At 46.0% G+C, this 16,671-nt stretch overlaps 1 protein-coding gene across 1 annotated transcript in view; it reads right to left on the bottom strand.

The window, feature by feature from the left end:
• The window catches only part of ZHX2 (zinc fingers and homeoboxes 2), a 177,166-nt gene that overhangs the window by 15,637 nt on the left and 144,858 nt on the right, over positions 1-16,671 (bottom strand). Inside the window, exon 3 of the mRNA XM_065903152.1 lies at positions 1,182-3,925. Coding sequence (XP_065759224.1) covers positions 1,186-3,702 — 2,517 coding nt within the window. The 5' untranslated portion in view covers positions 3,703-3,925 and the 3' untranslated portion in view covers positions 1,182-1,185. The remainder of the gene's footprint in view (positions 1-1,181; positions 3,926-16,671) is intronic.

Raw genomic sequence — 16,671 nt, 5'->3', positions numbered from 1 at the left:
CAGGGCTCTCTTGGGGAACTTATCCATCATTCTGGAGGTTCTACCTTTCATTATGTTTAAAGATGACATGGGTGGGAGCGGGGGGTGTCTGTTGCCTGCCTTTTAAGTGACCTCTGGAGAAGTCAGCCCAGACAGACTGTAAATCGTGCATCTCCACGCTGGACCTAAGCTGCCCTTGGCATACCCTGACTTTGGCCAAGGTGGAACTTTCCCTCCTTATCCTCCCCGCTACTATTCCTCTCCACCACCCCCTCACCCCTTTTCTAAACTTACCGCAGGCTCTGATTTGCACAGACCTCTGGTGGAGCGCACACACCAAGGGCTCGGTGGCACGTCCCATTATGTGGATGACATGGCCATTAGTAACCATGGCAACTTCCCTTCCCAGGCTTCTGTGGCTCCACAGACCTGATTTATACCAGTCTCATCCAGATTTGAAGGGGTTCTGGGGACCCCATCAGCGCAGCAACAAGCAGGATCAGCAATAAGCAGACATACTTGGGGGCCCCTGCCTTTAGCCACCACAACACAAACACCAGGGGCTTTCGAAACCTTCCAGGTTAGAGAAAACAATCCCACGTTTTTATTCAGTAAACTTGGACACTTAACTCTTAAGAAAAACCCAGAAGAAAGAGGAAAAGACATATCCTTTCATGTTTGTTTCTTATAGCAGCAAACACAAAACAGGCCTTGTGTTGTGTTACCTTGTTACCAGACTTTAGAGTGGACAGACGCCCAAAGGCCACAGGCAGTGATGTTTCCGCCCACCAGCGTGCCCATGTGTGCTAAGTCACTTCAGTTGTGTCTGACTCTGCACGACCCTATGAACTGCAGCCTGCCAAGCTCCTCTGTCCATGGGATTCTCCAGGCAAGAATACTGGAGTGAGTTATCATGCCCTCCTCCAGGGGATCTTCCTGACCTAGAGATCAAACCCACATCTCTTATGTCTCCTGCATTAGCAGGCAGGTTCTTCACCACTAGTGCCTCCTGGGCGCCGCCTCGCAAATAAGGATGTAAAGCTGCCAGCCCCTGTTTTTCTTCCTTTGTTTTAAAAAGAGCTTGGAAGGTGAACACATCATGTGCATCAACAGCCCTGTACCCGATAACTGTATCGACACAGGCAATAGACAGAAAGAAGCCCAGCCTCCCTCCCTGGCTCCCCGGGAACAGGTGGCATTACCTGTCTAGGCCTGGCCGGCTTCCACTGGGCCGCTATCTGAGTCCGAGTCGGCCAGCTCCCCCGTGCCTTCTGCCGCCGTCTGACTCCAGCTGTCCGACCTGTCGGAGGCGGCGTCCTCCTCTCCGACCGTCACCTCCACCCAGTCCACGACGCCCGACTCCTCATTCTCGTCGCTGGCCTGGCCGTCCCGGCTGTTGCCCTCCGACCGGTCCGACGTGGCCTCCGAGGGCTTTGCCGGCAAACTGTCTTTCGTCTGGTCACCACCTGTCTTCCCTCTGGGTCCTGGCTTCTCCAGGTCCTCGTCACAGAGCTTTTTGGGGTCCTTGTAGTACTGATGACCCCCCTCACTCCCGTTCTTCGGGTTCTCGGTGATGACGGTCTTGACCACTTTCCTCGATGGGGCGTCGTAGCCGTGATCGTCTGCCACGTGCTGCGGCTGGTACTGCTCTAGCCATTTCAAGGTTCCAGTTTTGAGCAAGCATCTGTTCTCCTTGAACCAGCGCACGATTTCAGTTCGCACCAGGCCAGTCTTGGCTGCCAGCTGGTCATACTCCTGTGGGGTCGGCCACTGGGTTCGGGCAAACGTGCTCCTCAGGAGATGAACCTGCTCTTGACTCTTTGTAATCGCTGGTGAGGGGCTGGGCAGAGAGCTGGCCAGCTGGGCACCGGAGAGCTGGTCAAGGCGGGACAGGGCACCGTTGGGGGCTGCCGCGTCTGGCCCTTTCTTGCTGGACCCCATGGAATCCAGGACGGCCTGCTCCATGCTGTCCCGAAGCTTGCGCCTCTCCGAGAACCAGGAGTCGATCTCTCTCCGGCTCAGCTTCGTCTCCACCCGCAGCCTGTCCAGTTCTGCTTGGGTTGGGAAAGAGCTTTTCAGAAAGCTGTCTTCCAGGATCTTCACCTGACCTTGGGTTTTCTCTTTGAACTTCTGTGGGGCGAAGTCTGGGTACGCGTGGTATGTGCGGCCGTGGCGGGAGGCAGCGAGGGCCAGCTGGTCTTTGGCGAGGGATTCGCTGGTGATGTGGACGATGCCCCGTTGACACCGGTACCGGTGGTCGCTGAACCACTTCTTGATCTCGCTCCTGGCGAGGCCGGTCACCTCGATGAGCCGGTAGACCTCAGCGTCGTCGGGGAACTGGCTCTGCAGGAAGCTCGCCTTCAGGTGCGCTATCTGCTCCTTGGTCTTCTTGCGATCGCTGGCCGGGGTCAGCGAGGGGTTGGCCGCCTTGGGTGGGGGCTCTGGCACTTGAGCGACGTGGGGGCGCTTGGGCTCGGGGGCAGCCTGGGGAGTCACTAGAGGTCTCTTCTGGCCATGGTTGGTCACTCCAGCCACAGCGAGCGTGATGGGGGAGCAGGAGACGGTTGCTGGCCCGCTGGTCACCTGAGTCAGCACCAGGCTGGTCTGGCCGAGGATCTGGCATGGGAGAGCCGTCTGGAGGATGGGCTGTGACATCTTCGTGGGGGCCAACTGAGCAGGCAGCACGGTGATCGTCGGGGGGACGGACTGGATGGTGCCGTTGAACATCTTCTTCCGGGCCTCCTCCACCTCCTCCGGGGACCAGCTGATGCCGTGCTTTAAGCGCTGGGTGGCAAACCAAATTCGGATGTGCTCCTCTGGGTGTTTGGAAGCCGCCGTCAGCCAGGACAGCTCTGCCTGGGTTGGGTAGGGGAACTTGTTGAAGGAGTTGATCATGGTGGCGTTGGTATCCAGGGCAGAATTGTATTTGGTAGTGTTCAGTGGGACGGGGACCTTGGGGACAAGGTTGATATTTGGTGGGAGCTGGACAGAAGGCATGACGTGTCCTAGCGAGTCCTGAAGGAGCTCCACGCCCCCGAGTCTCGAGAGGATCTCAGCGGCATCCGTCACCAGGCGGGCGGTCCCTTCCACGTGGTTCTCGGGGGTGGCCTCCTCTGGCTTCTTGGGCACCTTCTTGGCATCGGCTTTCGGTTTCCCTGGCTTCATGATGGGGGTTTTACTCACTGAGATCCCGGGGTCACCATCCCCGCTTCCGGGGCCACTGGTGGTGATAGACACGATGTGGTTGGTGGTGTCGATGGACTGCTCCAAGACCGTCTGATTATTGCGCTTGATGAGCTTCAGCTTGAAGTTGGTCTCCCCGGGATGGAACTTGGAGTTGTGGTCAGACAAGGAGTCGTACTTTTTGGTTGTGAAGTTACATTCGGCACACACGTAGAGGGGGTTGAGGATCACGTTGGGGTGTTGCATGTCAACGTGCTCCGTGAACTCATTGAGGTTCTGCGTGGAGTAGGGGCAGTATTTGCATTCGTAACCACCTTGGAGCTTTTTGGATTGGTTTTCCCCTGTAGATTTCACCTCTATCACTTCATTTTCTTTGGAAGAGTTTTCAGGTTCCGCAGCCCAAGTGTCCTTGGCTGATTCAGGCTGTGGCACGCCAATTCCTTTCTCTTTGGCCCTGTCTGGTTCCTCGGGCACATCTTGTTCTACCACTTGTGATGTCCGAACCATGCACGGGGTGGTGGATTTTCGTTTGCTTGCCATGCTGCCTGTCTGTGTGCAATGGCTTATTTGGGGGATGGGGGCGGATGGGGAAGGGGCAGTGAAATTTTTGGAACTACTCAGATAAAAGGTTTTTGGCTTTATTGCCCCCTCCAATGGCTTTGGCTTCCCTTGAACGTGAAGTCTAGTGCTTGAGTTTCCCGAAATGCTTTCAGCACAGAAAACTAACTGTTCCAACTGCAGAATGCAAGAGGCAGCATCATACCTATGGGACAAAGACAAAGACAGTGTCGGTTTCCTCAAAAAGACAAAAGAAACTAGCGATACTTTCCAAGTTGCTCCTGTGACCCATCCCAACTGGCACCCAAAGCAAACACCCAGGTAAGCACAGATGGCATGAGAGCAGGTGCACATAAAAATGAAGGATCACTTTCTTCTTCTCTTCCATTCTCTGGGAAGGACAGTGGGAACAAGCCCAAAACAAACAAATGAGGATGCAGGGCACTCATTCATGTTTAGAGACCAAGGGATACAGAAAAGCAACAAGGGTGCTGTGATATTATGAAGTGGTGGGGGTGGCGGAGGGAACCCTGCCGGTGAAGTGCTGGCTGGGTTCGCAAGTCACTTTTATGGATGGGACATCAGAAACAAGATGCTTATCTGGGGCTGGAAAGTGGCATGTATATGGGCATTAGAAAATGGATATGAATGTTTTTGTTTGTTATCATAAAAGGAATATCACTACAGAAAATGCATCAAAGTATAATAAAGAAAAACATCATCCCAGATATCACAGTTCCTTCATTTCCCTGAACATTTTCCCATTTTCACAAACATTGAGCAAAAGAATGATTAAAGCATGAAATTACATTTTAGGGATACACCACACACGATGTATTTGCCTTTGGACTTCTATTCCTAATTTCTGACTCTTCCTGACAAAATTGTGGTCAACATGCTTAGTCCTTACTTCTGATAACAAGCTTTGGATGAATGCTTAGAAATAAAAGCAGTGGGTCCAAGGATGTCAATATTTTTAATTCTCTTGGCTCTTATGGCCAAGTTTTTGCTCCTCTTGGCCTTTCCCCGGCAGTGAATGAGTGCCTGACTCACCACTGAGATTACATGAAATATTACCATGAAAAGTCCTGCCAATTAGATATGGGAAAACTGTTTTAATATGCTTTGGTGCTTCTCTTGATTGCTAATCAGGATGAACAGTTTTCAAAGATTCACTTGCCATTTATATTTTGTGAATTGTGGATTTATGCCATTTTTTATTGTGACACCCAGTGGTTTTATTATTAACTTACAAGTGTTACCTCCATATTAAAAATATTAGTACTTTTCTGTGTTTGTTGCAAATTTTCCCAGTCTGTCATTTAGTTTTGCTTATGGTTATTTTTCATGTTTTACAGGTAGAGAATTTTTAATTTTTAGCTGGCAAATTTATCCATCTTTTTCACAGTGATTTTAGAAAGTGGTTCCCTGCTTTGATAGCTGAGACCTATTATTCTATGTTTTCTTGGAGTGTTTTGGCTTTATTTTTTATATTTAACTCATCTGGACTTGAATTGATCTTGGGGTAAGCTGTGACATACAATTCTAACCATTTTTCTAGAAAGTTATCAATTATCTTAGTAGCATGTATAGTGTTATTTTTTTTCTAATTTGTGAAACCACCCTGGTCATACATTAAATTTTTATAGGATATTTCTTGATTATATCTGCTCTATATCTCTTATCTAGCTATTGAGGCTTCCACTTATGCTTCACCTAAATTTTTTTCCCCATAGATTAGACCATGTTTTAGTATCAGGTAGAGTTCCTCTTTATCATTCTTTTGTGAAACAATTCTGGTTTTTTTCTGATCACCTATTAATGTAAATCAGTTCTCATAAATCAGAGTCATCTGCAAAATAAAATTCTGTTAGAATTTGATTGGAATTTCATTAAACAAATATTAATTTAGGAGTGCAGGAACAATCTGGGGCTTCCCAGATGGCTTAGTGGTAAAGAATCCACCTGCCCATGTAGGAGATGAGGATTTGGTCCCTGGGTCGGGAAGATCCCCTGGAGAAGGAAATGGCAACCCACTACAGTATTCTTGCCTGGAGAATCCCATGGATGGAGGAGCCTGGTGGTGGCTCCATGGGGTGGAAGAGAGTCGGACATGACTTACTGACTGAACAAGAACAGTTTGCTTATAAGGAGGTAGGATATGTTAATAGAACACCAACAGGGGAAGTGATGGGCTGGACCATGCTGAATGTCTGAATGCATGGACTTCTGTAGAGGACAGCCTTTCATCATGCGTCTACCAGAGTGGGGAGACGTGTTCTGAAACAGGGATAGCCGACATCCAGGGAGAAGGGATGCAGATGGCATATCCCCTTCTGTCCCTCTCGCTGGCGTGGGTTCAAGTCTCACTGAAGAGAGGTCTCAAGGTAGAATTAACGGACTTACTTTCAAGAGTAACCCTCTAGGGCGTGGGGGCCCACTTATCTGCTTAAGGGGTCAGGTGACAAACCTGAGCAGGACCCGGGAGGGGGGACCTCGCTGCCCCCCCCCCCCCCCCCGCCAGTGAACCCAGAACCCTGGCCACTCTCAGGCATTTTCCTGCTGGACAGTTTCCTCAGCAGGAGGTATGGGTCCCTCAAGGCACTGGGGAGGACAGGTCATGGGCACAGCAGGGCAAGGAGGAAGTGTCTTTTTGCTGATGACACCCAAACTGACACGTTCAGCTGAACAGCAGACTCTTATTTTAAAATTAATTTAATTATTTGGCTGTGCCAAGACTTAGTTGCGGCACGCTGACCTTTAGTTGAGGCATGTGGGATCTAGTTCCCTGACCAGGGATCGAACCCAGGCCCCCCTGCACTGGGAGTGCTGAGTCTTAGCCACTGGACCACCAGGGACATCCCTGGAAAATCAGGTTCTTGATTTTCCCCTTCAAACATGGGTCCCCTCTTTCTCAAGTTCTTCATCTCCACCAATGGCTCTATCATGGCACACTTGGGCCAAAACGCTCTTCATCCCACCCCCAAATTAATCCACCAGCAATCCTGCTGACTGTCTTCAAAATAAACCAGTATCAGACCACTTCCACCTCTCCCTGCCTTGCGTAAGCCACGTCCATCTCCCGGCTGGAAACCTCCCACGGGCCTCCTGCTTCCTTCCTCTCTGGAGCAGCAGAGGAATTTTTTTCAGCTTCTTGATGGGCTTTATTTATGGTTCAAAATTCATTTTGGTACTGAAAAGGGCTTAAATGTTTTTTTAATCTGCAAAGTTCTTTTTAATTGAAGTATAGTTGCTGTATAATATTATATAAATTACAGGTGTACAACACAGTGATTCACAATTATTAAAGGTTATGCTCCATTTATAGTTATTATAGCTATATCCTACATTGTACAATATATCCTTGTAGCTTATTTTATGCTTAATAGTTTGTACCCCCTAATCTCTTACTCCTTCCTCTCTTGCCTCTCTCCCTTCCCTCTCCCATTGGTAACTACTAATTTTTTCTCTGTGAGTCTACTTCTTCTTTGGTATTTTCACTGATTTGTTGTATATTTTAGATTCCACATATAATTGATATTATACAGTGTTTGTCTTTCTCTCTCTGACTTATTTCACTTTAGCATAATACCCTCCAAGTCCATCCATGGTGCTGCAGATGGCAAAATTTCATTATTTTTATGGGTGAGTAATATTCCATTGTGTGTGTGTGTGTGTGTGTGTGTGTTTGTGTGTGTGTATAGCACATCTTCTTTATCCATTCATCTGTTGCTTCTATATCTTGGCTATTGGAAATAATGGTGCTATGAACATTGGGGTGCATGTATCTTTTCAAATTAGTATTTTGCTTTTTTAAAGAAATATACTCAGGAGTGGAATTGCTGGGTCAAATGGTAGTTCTATTTTTAGTTTTTGAGATACATCCATACTATTTTCAACAGTGGCTATATAAATTAACATTCCCACCAACAGTGTATGAGGGTTCCCTTTTCTTCACGTCCTTGCCAACATTTGTTATTTGTGTTCTTTTTGATGAGAGTCATGCAGAAGGAGATTTTAAGATAGTACTTTTTAATATTCAAAATTTACTTATATAAATAAATAAAGAGGAAGAGGCAGGAGAGACTGTCTATCCATTTTCTCCTAATATAGCAGCTACTGGCCACATGTGGTTCTTTAAATTTATATTAATTAAAATTAAATAAAATTTAAACTCCAGTTTTCATTTGTACCAGCCATCTGCCAAGTGCTCAGTAACCACACCTGGCTGGTGGCTCTTGTATTAAGCAGTGTGGGACACTGCCCTTATTGAAGCACCTTCTACTGGGCGGTGCTGTTCTAGAATGTAAGCTCCACAAAGGCAGGAACTCGTCACTGTGGTCTCCCTGGAGCCTAGACCTATATTCGGTCTGCAGTATGCTTTTCATAAAGATTGGTTGAATGTTAAAGTAACTGCAAGATGGCTACCCATGGGAACTGCTACTGATGCAGATGCATGAAGTATGGGAAAATCTCTCATGGATGCTCAGTAATGAGTATGTGTGCACACGAGCATGCCTGCACTTGCATGTAAGTGCATGCATGTTGCATGTGTTTGTGTGCATGCCCATGTGTCTATGCATGTGTGAAGGTATGTTGAGTGTGCACCAGGGTTTATGTGATGGAGGAAATCTGTATGGGAAAGGAGGTACCCAGTGCTGCAGGGGGTATCACTGATACAGCAGAATGTGGCCAAATTTGCACCCACTAGCCAAGAGGCTTGGGTCTTTGAATTATGAATTTTAAAAGAGAGGGAGCAAAAAGGGACTTTTCTGCTGCAAAACAAAGAAATGAGGCAGAAATAGGTTCAGGGGAGAGAAGAGACTTTTTTTTCACAGAAACTCCTCAAATCTAGAATTATTTAAATCTGTTGACAAGTGAGGCCAAGAAATGAGCCAAATAGTGGTGAAATATCCTAAAAGCTTTTTGATGTTCTAAAAACTGTGGTTCAGAATAGACGATATCTTCTAAAATGTATTTGGCAACCGGGGATCCAAACCACAGCAGATTAAAAAGAAGGAAAGATGAAGAAAGGAAAGAGAGGGGTGGGGAGGGCTCATAAAACAGTGAGTCTTTGAAGCATTCCTCTCCCAGGGTTCTCTGCCCTTGGAAGAGTAATCCGGGCACAACAAGGGGGAGAGTGTCTGCAGAGTGGTGGAGAGTTGGCGTCTGTCTTTCTCAAAGTCTGTGAGCCACCAGTGAGAGGTCAGGACTAGTGCCATGAGGCCTGCCACTCGCCAGCATGAGGGCTGCGTATTTCTGGCCAGGTTTTCAGGTTCAGGTGTGCACTGGCCTAAGTTAGCAAAAAAGAATGAATGCGTGCAGGCATGCATGCGTATTTATTTTTTTAGGACAGATGGGGTGCTGTGTTCCCCCGACCCCTTGTGAGCCCAAAGTGGAGAAGTTACGACCTTCTGCCAACCTGTTATCCTCTTCCTCACTATCTGGTCCGCCATGCCCATCGGTTTGCCTTAAGAGTCTGTGTGAATGCCCACTGGCTTTCATCTCTGGGGACTGTCTTCCAACTCTGCCTTCTGTGCTGTTATCAAGTCTCTTAGGTTGGGTTGTGTCTTACTCCCCACTGGATAGTGTGTTATTGTATCAAGTGTTCTTATCAGGCCTGCCTTTAATTTCTTTTATGCTTTATTTTATCCATTTGAAGTTGTAGTTATTAACTACAGGACAGAAACAAAATAACAATCTATAGACTACATGTGAGCTATAAAAACTGTTGATACAATGAACACAGGTGTATCATCACCCAATATAGGGAAAAAAGATTAAAATACCTTTGAAGTTCCCTCTTTGCCCATATCACTTCCCATCCCCCTCTCCTCCCTCCTAGGGGTGAAAACTATTCTGAATTTTATGTTAATCATTCTCCAGCATTTGTTTACAATTTCTCCACATGCTTGTGTCTTTTAAAAAATTTTTGGCTGCACCTCGCAGCATGTGGGACCTCAGTTCCTCGAGCAGGGATCGAACCTGTGCTCCCTGCACTGGAAGGCAGAATCTGAACCGCTGGACTGCCAGCAAAGCCCAGCTTGTGTCTTTAAATTGTAATATACGGCTAACACTTTCATCAGTAATGTATGAGCTTAATGAGGAACAATTTACATATTCTAAAATCCACCTATTGTGATGGTATGGTTCAATGATTTTTGGGGGTAAATTTGTAAAGTTGTGCAACCATCACCACTCTCATTTTAGAATATTTCCCCTCTCTCCAAAAAAGATTCCTAGGGCCCTTTTGCTGTCATTAAAAAAAAAAAAACAAAAACACTCTAGTTGCTATGAAATGTATCTCACTGTGGTTTTAATTTGCATTTCCTAATGAATATTGACATTAAGCATTTTTCATGTCAGTGACTATTCATCTGTCTTCTTTTGTGCAATGTTTTTTCAAGTCTTTGGCCTGTTTTTAAAGTTGCATTACTTGTCTTTTTGTTATTGATTAGTAGGATTCCTTATAGATTCTGTATATGAGTCCCTGGGTAGAGATATGTATCATGGGTGGGATAATTTGAGAGAAAAGCACTGAAACATGTATATTATCATATGTGAAACAGATCGCCAGTTCAGGTTCGATGCATGAGACAGGGTGCTCAGGGCTGGTGCGTTGGGATGACCCTGAGGGATGGGATGGGGATGGAGGTGGGAAGGGGGTTCAGGATGGGGGACACATGTATACCCATGGCTGATTCATGTCAATGTATGGCAAAAACCACTACAATACTGTAAAGTAATTAGCTTCCAATTAAAATAAATTAATTAATTTAAAAAAGAAAAGAATTCCATAATGCCCAAAGAGCAAATCTCTCAAATTGTCTTTCAAGGATCCTTAAAATGTAGTGTGCAGAGGGAGGTGGGAGGGTGTTCAGGAAGATGGGGAACACATGTATACCTGTGGCCAATTCATGTTGATGTATGGCAAAAACCATCACAATATTGTAGTTATTTTCCAATTAAAATAAAGTAATTTTTAAAATGTGGGAAAAAAAAAAAGACTGCTGAGAGAAGTTAAAAGTGAAAGTCACTCAGTCATGTCTGACTCTTTGCAACCTCATGGGCTATACAGTTCATGGAATTCTCCAGGCCAGAATACTGGATTGGGAAGCTGTTCTCTTCTTAAGAGGATCTTCCCAACCTCGGGATTGAACCTAGGTCTCCCGCATTGCAGGCAGATTCTTTACCAGCTGAGCCATCAGGGAGGGAAATTAAAGATCTAAATAAATGTAAAGATATGCAGTGTTCATCGATTGGACAATTTGATGTTATTAAGGTATCTGCCCTCTTTAATTGATCTATAGCTCACAATCCTAAATTCCAAGAGCAGTTTTGAAGAAACTGATGAGTTGACTGTAAAACATATGACAATTCAAGGTACCTAGAAGAAACTTTTGTTACTGAAAAAGTACAAAAAAAAGAACAAAAAGGTACCTAGAAGTAACTTTTGGTACTGAAAAAGAACAAAGTTGGGGGTTATAAACTAATTTCAAGACTTCCTATTAAGCAACTGTAATCAATTCAGTATGGTTTTGATACGAGAGTAAACTATTAGGTGAATACAGCAGAATAGGACATAAAAAAAAAATCCACATTTATGGTCAGTTAATTTTTGAACAAGTCAGTTCCATAGGAGAAAGTCTTTTTTTTTTTTTTTTTAATGCTGAGAGCATAACTGAATATCCATATGAAAAAGAAAAGAATTCAACTCCTACCTCACAGTATATGCAAAAAATGAGTTAACAATAGATCAGAGACCTAAATACAGTGCTAGAATCATGAAACTTCCAGAGAAAACATAAGATGACATCTTTGAGACTTGGGTAGATAAAATGTGAGACAATAAAAAATATATACTTAAAAGTGTTTGCTTCCTGCTCAGAGTTCCTAAATTCCTTGGAATTTCCTGGGCCATAGGAATGTCTTTTGTTCTAATGAGGTGACTCTTGATGGACCGCTAGATGGGGGCTGGTCGCCCAAAAGACAAAGCCATGATCAGAAGCATAGAACTTTTGGTCCAACCCACATTCTCTGGACAGAGTCTGGAAATTGAGTTAGCGATTGGTCATGCCTACTTGATGAAGCCTTTATGAGAATCCTCAAAGTACAAGATTGTGGCGTTTTCTGGGTTGATGAACATATGGAGGTGCCAGAGGAGTGATGCTGGGAGGAACATGGAAGTTTGAGCCCCTTCCCACATACCCTGCTCTGTGTCTCTCTTCCATCTGGCTGTTCCTGAGTTGTATTTATATATATATATATATATATAACACAAACCAGTAATCTAGTAAGTAAACTGTTTTCCTGAACTGCTCTAGCAAGTTAATTCATTAAAATTAATTAAAGAAGGAGGTCATGGAAACTTCCAGTTGATAGAGTCATCAGAAGCACAGGGGACAACCTGGACTTCTGACTGGCATCTAAAGTTGGGCAGGGAAGTCCTGGAGGACTGAATCTTTACCCTGTAGAACCTGGCATTATCTCCAGGTAGACAGTGTCAGAACTGAGTTAAATTACAGGACAGCAATTGATGTCACAGAGAATTACTTGGCGGGGGTGGGGGTGGGAGGTGGCTCACACATTTTTTAACCAGAGGTGTCAGAAGTACAGTCTTCGGTGTGAGCATCATAAGAGAAAAATTAACAAGTCAAATGAACCAAAATTTCTGCTTAGCATGCGTATTTAAAATGCACATTAAAACTCCAACACAGTCCCTTCTGTGGTGGGTGGTGAGTATGACAACAGACTGGCTCCATGCCACGGGCCTTGCTCTGGACCAGCTTCCCAGCGGATCCGAACTGGGCACAGGCGTGTTGTATACCAACCTGCAAAGACTCCAAAGCAGCACTGAGTTGTCCCCGGGGTTGGCAGGGGGAGCCTCAGAGGCAACTGCTGCCCTTGGAGGGGTGACCCAAGCAGATTAAAACATCTTTAAGATCCTGGAGCCCAGAAGGAGAGGAGAGGTGAGAAGTGGCCTTCCTCTGGGACTCTTCTCCATCGTGCCTCTGTCTGTCTTGAATCCCACCCCTCGCACGACTGCTAAGAGCATCACACATACCTGTTACATGGAAAGGGAGCCCAACCACCGAGTACAGACTCCTGCCTCCTCTGTCTGTTTTTGCCATTGACTGGATTTTCCTTTTCTCCACCGTGGCATTTATCACACCCCACAAGGAAACCCAACAGCAAGTGAGAGATGACACCACCTTGAAATAGATAACGTGTAAGGAAAATGGCCAGCCTGTGTAGACAGTTATGGAGAACTCGCTTCTGGCTGTCTATGCAGGGCTCTCCCTTCACTGCTCAGAGCTTCTTCCATCATCATCTTTCTGTTGCGAGGGGAATGCAATTTGATTAGAGCCCTGTTAACCGAGTATGGGTTTGGACTAGAGCCTTGTGTATACGGAGCATACAATGATGAAGAAACCATGGGTTCTTGTCCTCAAGAGTTCACAGCTGATGTAGTAGTCAGCTCAGGCTGCCATGACAAATTACACAGATAGTAGGGCTTAAACCACAGAAATTGATTTCTCTTGGTTCTGGAGGCTGGAAGTCCAGGACCAAGGTGTCTGCAGAGTTACTGTCTTCAGAAGCCTCTCCCCTTGGTTGCAGATGGCCCTCTTCTCGCTGTCCCCTCCCGTGATCTCCCTTCCACGTGCACCTGTCTCCTAATCTCCTCTTCTTATGAAGACACCAGTCAGACTGGACTATGGCCCCCACTGAGGACTTCATTTAAGGTGACTTAAGTGAGCCTGCTGGGCTACAGTCCATGGGGTTGCAAAGAATCAGACATGACAGAACACACACACACACTCCCCTTTAAAAAACCTATCTCCAAACATAGCCACATTCTGAAGGCTTGGATTCCAACATATGAATCTGGGGGTGGGGAATAATTCAGCTCTTCCCAACTTAGCAGGGCAGGGCCGTCTGAACACCCCTCGATGGCACACAATGACTTATGTATGCAGTCGTCGCATCCTGCCCAAGAGCCTACGTCAGGCACTGTGGGCGCTGAGGATGCAGGAGCGAGCAGACAGGAGTCTCTGCTTTTGAGGAGCTCACGTTCATGAAATGAGCGGGCAGAAGCTGATGCTGGAAAGCAGGATGGAGAAAAGTCAGGCAGCGAAGATGGGGGTGGCGGGGAGTGGGGAGGTCTGAGATTTTTAAATTTTACTTTGTTGAAGTATAGTTGATTTACAATGTTACTTTACATATATATATACACACACACACACACACACACATACATTCTTTTTCACATTCTTTTCCATTATGGTTTGTCACAGGATATTGAATATAGTTCTGTGATATATTGTTTACCCCTGTGTGATACAGTAAGACCTTGCTGTTTATCCATTCTATAATTTGCATCTGCTAATCCCATACTCCTAATTCACTCCTCCCTTAACCCCCTCTCCCTTGGCACAAACCAGTCTGTTCTCTATGTCCCTGATAATGTTTTTGTCTCATAGAGAAGTTCATTTGTGTCATATTTTAGATTTCACATATAAGTGATATCATAGGGTATTTATCTTTCTCTTTTGACTTACATCATTCAGTATGACAATCTTTAGGTCTGTCCATGTTGCTGCAAATGGCATTATTTCATTCCTTTTTTGTTTGGCTGGGTAGAAGTCCAATGTATATAGGCACCACATCTTTATTCATCTGTTGGTGGACATTTACATTGTTTCTGAGTCTTGGTATTATAAACAGTGCTGCTATGAACACTGGGGTGCATATATCTTTTCATAGTTTTCTTCAGCTATACGCCCAGGAGTGGGATTGCTGGATTATATTTAGCTTTGTGAGGAATCACCTCACTTTCCACAGTGGCTGCACTAGTGTAGGAAGGCTCCTGTTTTTTTATACCCTCTCCAATATTTGTTGTTTATAGGCTTTTTAATGATTCTGGCCGGTGTGAAGTGATATCTCATTGTAGTTTTGATTTGCATTTAATTAATGATGTTGAACATCTTTTCATGTGCCTGATGTCCATCTGTATGTCTTTTTTGAAGAAATGTCTATATAGGTTTTCTTCCCATGTTTTGGTTAGTTTTGTTTTCTTGATATTTAGTTGTATGAGTTGTTCGTATATTTTGGAAATTAAGCCTTTGTTGGTGGCATCACTTGGAAATGTTTTCTCCCATTCTGCAGGTATCTTTTAATTTTACAGTTTCTTCTGCTGTGCAAAAACTTACAAGTTTGATTAGGTCCCATTTGTTTAGTTTTTCTTTTATTTCTGTTGCATTGGGAATCTGAGGCAGGGCTCCAAAGGCAGAGTTGGATCCTGCCAGGCACAGAGAAGGGTAATGATTCCGATCAGAGGAACAGAGTACTCCCAGGCAGAGGATGCAGTCAGAAAAAGGAAACATCAGAGGAATGAAAAGGACTGAAACTAAAGGGCAGGTGTGCTGACAGCCTCAAGGCACCTGATAAGTCAGCTTGGACAAAATTGTGAATGGCATGCTGCCATTGAATGCCATGCTGAATAGGCGGGGTTTCATCCTGCTGGTGAAGGAGTGGTGAGGCCTTTTAGGCAGGATCATGGAAGCAGCAGGGGCTGGGAGATAAGTTTGAGGGGTGGGGATGGCAGGGAAACATTAATGAGGGTAGGCACATTAATGAGGGTAAGCATCAAGCTAAGCATCAGGCATCATCTTTACTAGCCCCAAGTTCAATAGTCAGAGTAAAGGCTGCTAAGAGACACCCCTTCCTCCAGCCTTTAAGCTTTTTCCCTAAGTAGATGTTGAGGGCTCCTTACTTTCTGTCCGGACTTTCTCCCACTCATTTTGGACTTCCTTCTCCACCAAGGAGTGGCTGGATGATTTGGGTTTAAATATGGCACAATGGATTCTCCCTCAATCATTTTCTTGATAACAATGATGGTGAACATTCACTGAAGGCTTAGTATGAGCCGAGTGCTGTGTGATTCATTTCTCTGGAGCCCTGTGTAGACACTGAAGCTCAGAGAGGTTAAGGAGAGTGGCCATAATCACACAGCCTAGAGCAGCAGAGTTGGCATACAGCTCTTTGCGTGCAGACAAATCACCTGGAGATCTTGTTAAAATACAGATTCAGGAAGTCTGGGGCGGGACTGACGCTCTGTCTTGCTAACAAGCTCCCAGGTAAGGATGACACTGCATGTGTGGACACCTGGAGCAGAAGGCTCTGTCAGCCTCTCCAGGTGAGCACCTTCCCACTGTCACCCCCTCGGTCTCCCTCCTCCCCATCACCCTGCTCATTTCCAGACACGGGGCATTAGTATTTCCTGACCTTTCCCTACGAGTGACCTGGGGCCCTCAGGGGAGGAAAAATGGGTCATACTGTCAGATCAGTCCCTGGAAACTCTTTGCAAGGTGGCTGGCATGCAGCCTAGCTGTCAGATGAGGGAAATGTCCAGGCCTTGAGCTCCCTAGGGGAGGCACTGGGGCAGGTGAGGAGTCAGGCCACAGAGGTCTCCAGCCCGAGGTGAGTGGAGGAGCCTGGGCCTTTCAGGGAGGACACACGTGCCGCTCTCAAGGAATCACACCTTCGGGCTCTGGCAGGACGCCACTTCTTATTTCAGAGCTTTCACCAGGGCTGTCAGAGGAAATTACAGGACTGTCTCTGAGCTTTCAAAGGAAGCATCTTGTCAGGACATCAGAGCCCAGAAGGAGGCTTTTAGCTTTGCTGGGTCTTCTGACAGAGCGGTTAGCAGCTTCCACTGCAGTTCATCAAGGGTAAATCTTCTGGGTCTGTGTGTGTGATTGTTCCTTTATGTCTTAAAGTCACAACACTCCCCTCGCAGCACCGCACCCCAGAGAAGGAAATCTGATGGGAATGTATGTTGTGGTGGGGGGGGGGGTGGGGGCGCGTGGGTGGAGAAAGGAATGGGATGCCAGGATCTTGGGTTTTGCTCTAAGCTCCCAGCTCCCTCCTCATCTGTCTCCATCCTTGCCT

The sequence above is a fragment of the Muntiacus reevesi genome, chromosome 12, assembly GCF_963930625.1.
Source record: "Muntiacus reevesi chromosome 12, mMunRee1.1, whole genome shotgun sequence".
Lineage (NCBI taxonomy): Eukaryota > Metazoa > Chordata > Mammalia > Artiodactyla > Cervidae > Muntiacus > Muntiacus reevesi.
This window is presented reverse-complemented; position numbering and strand designations above follow the sequence as displayed.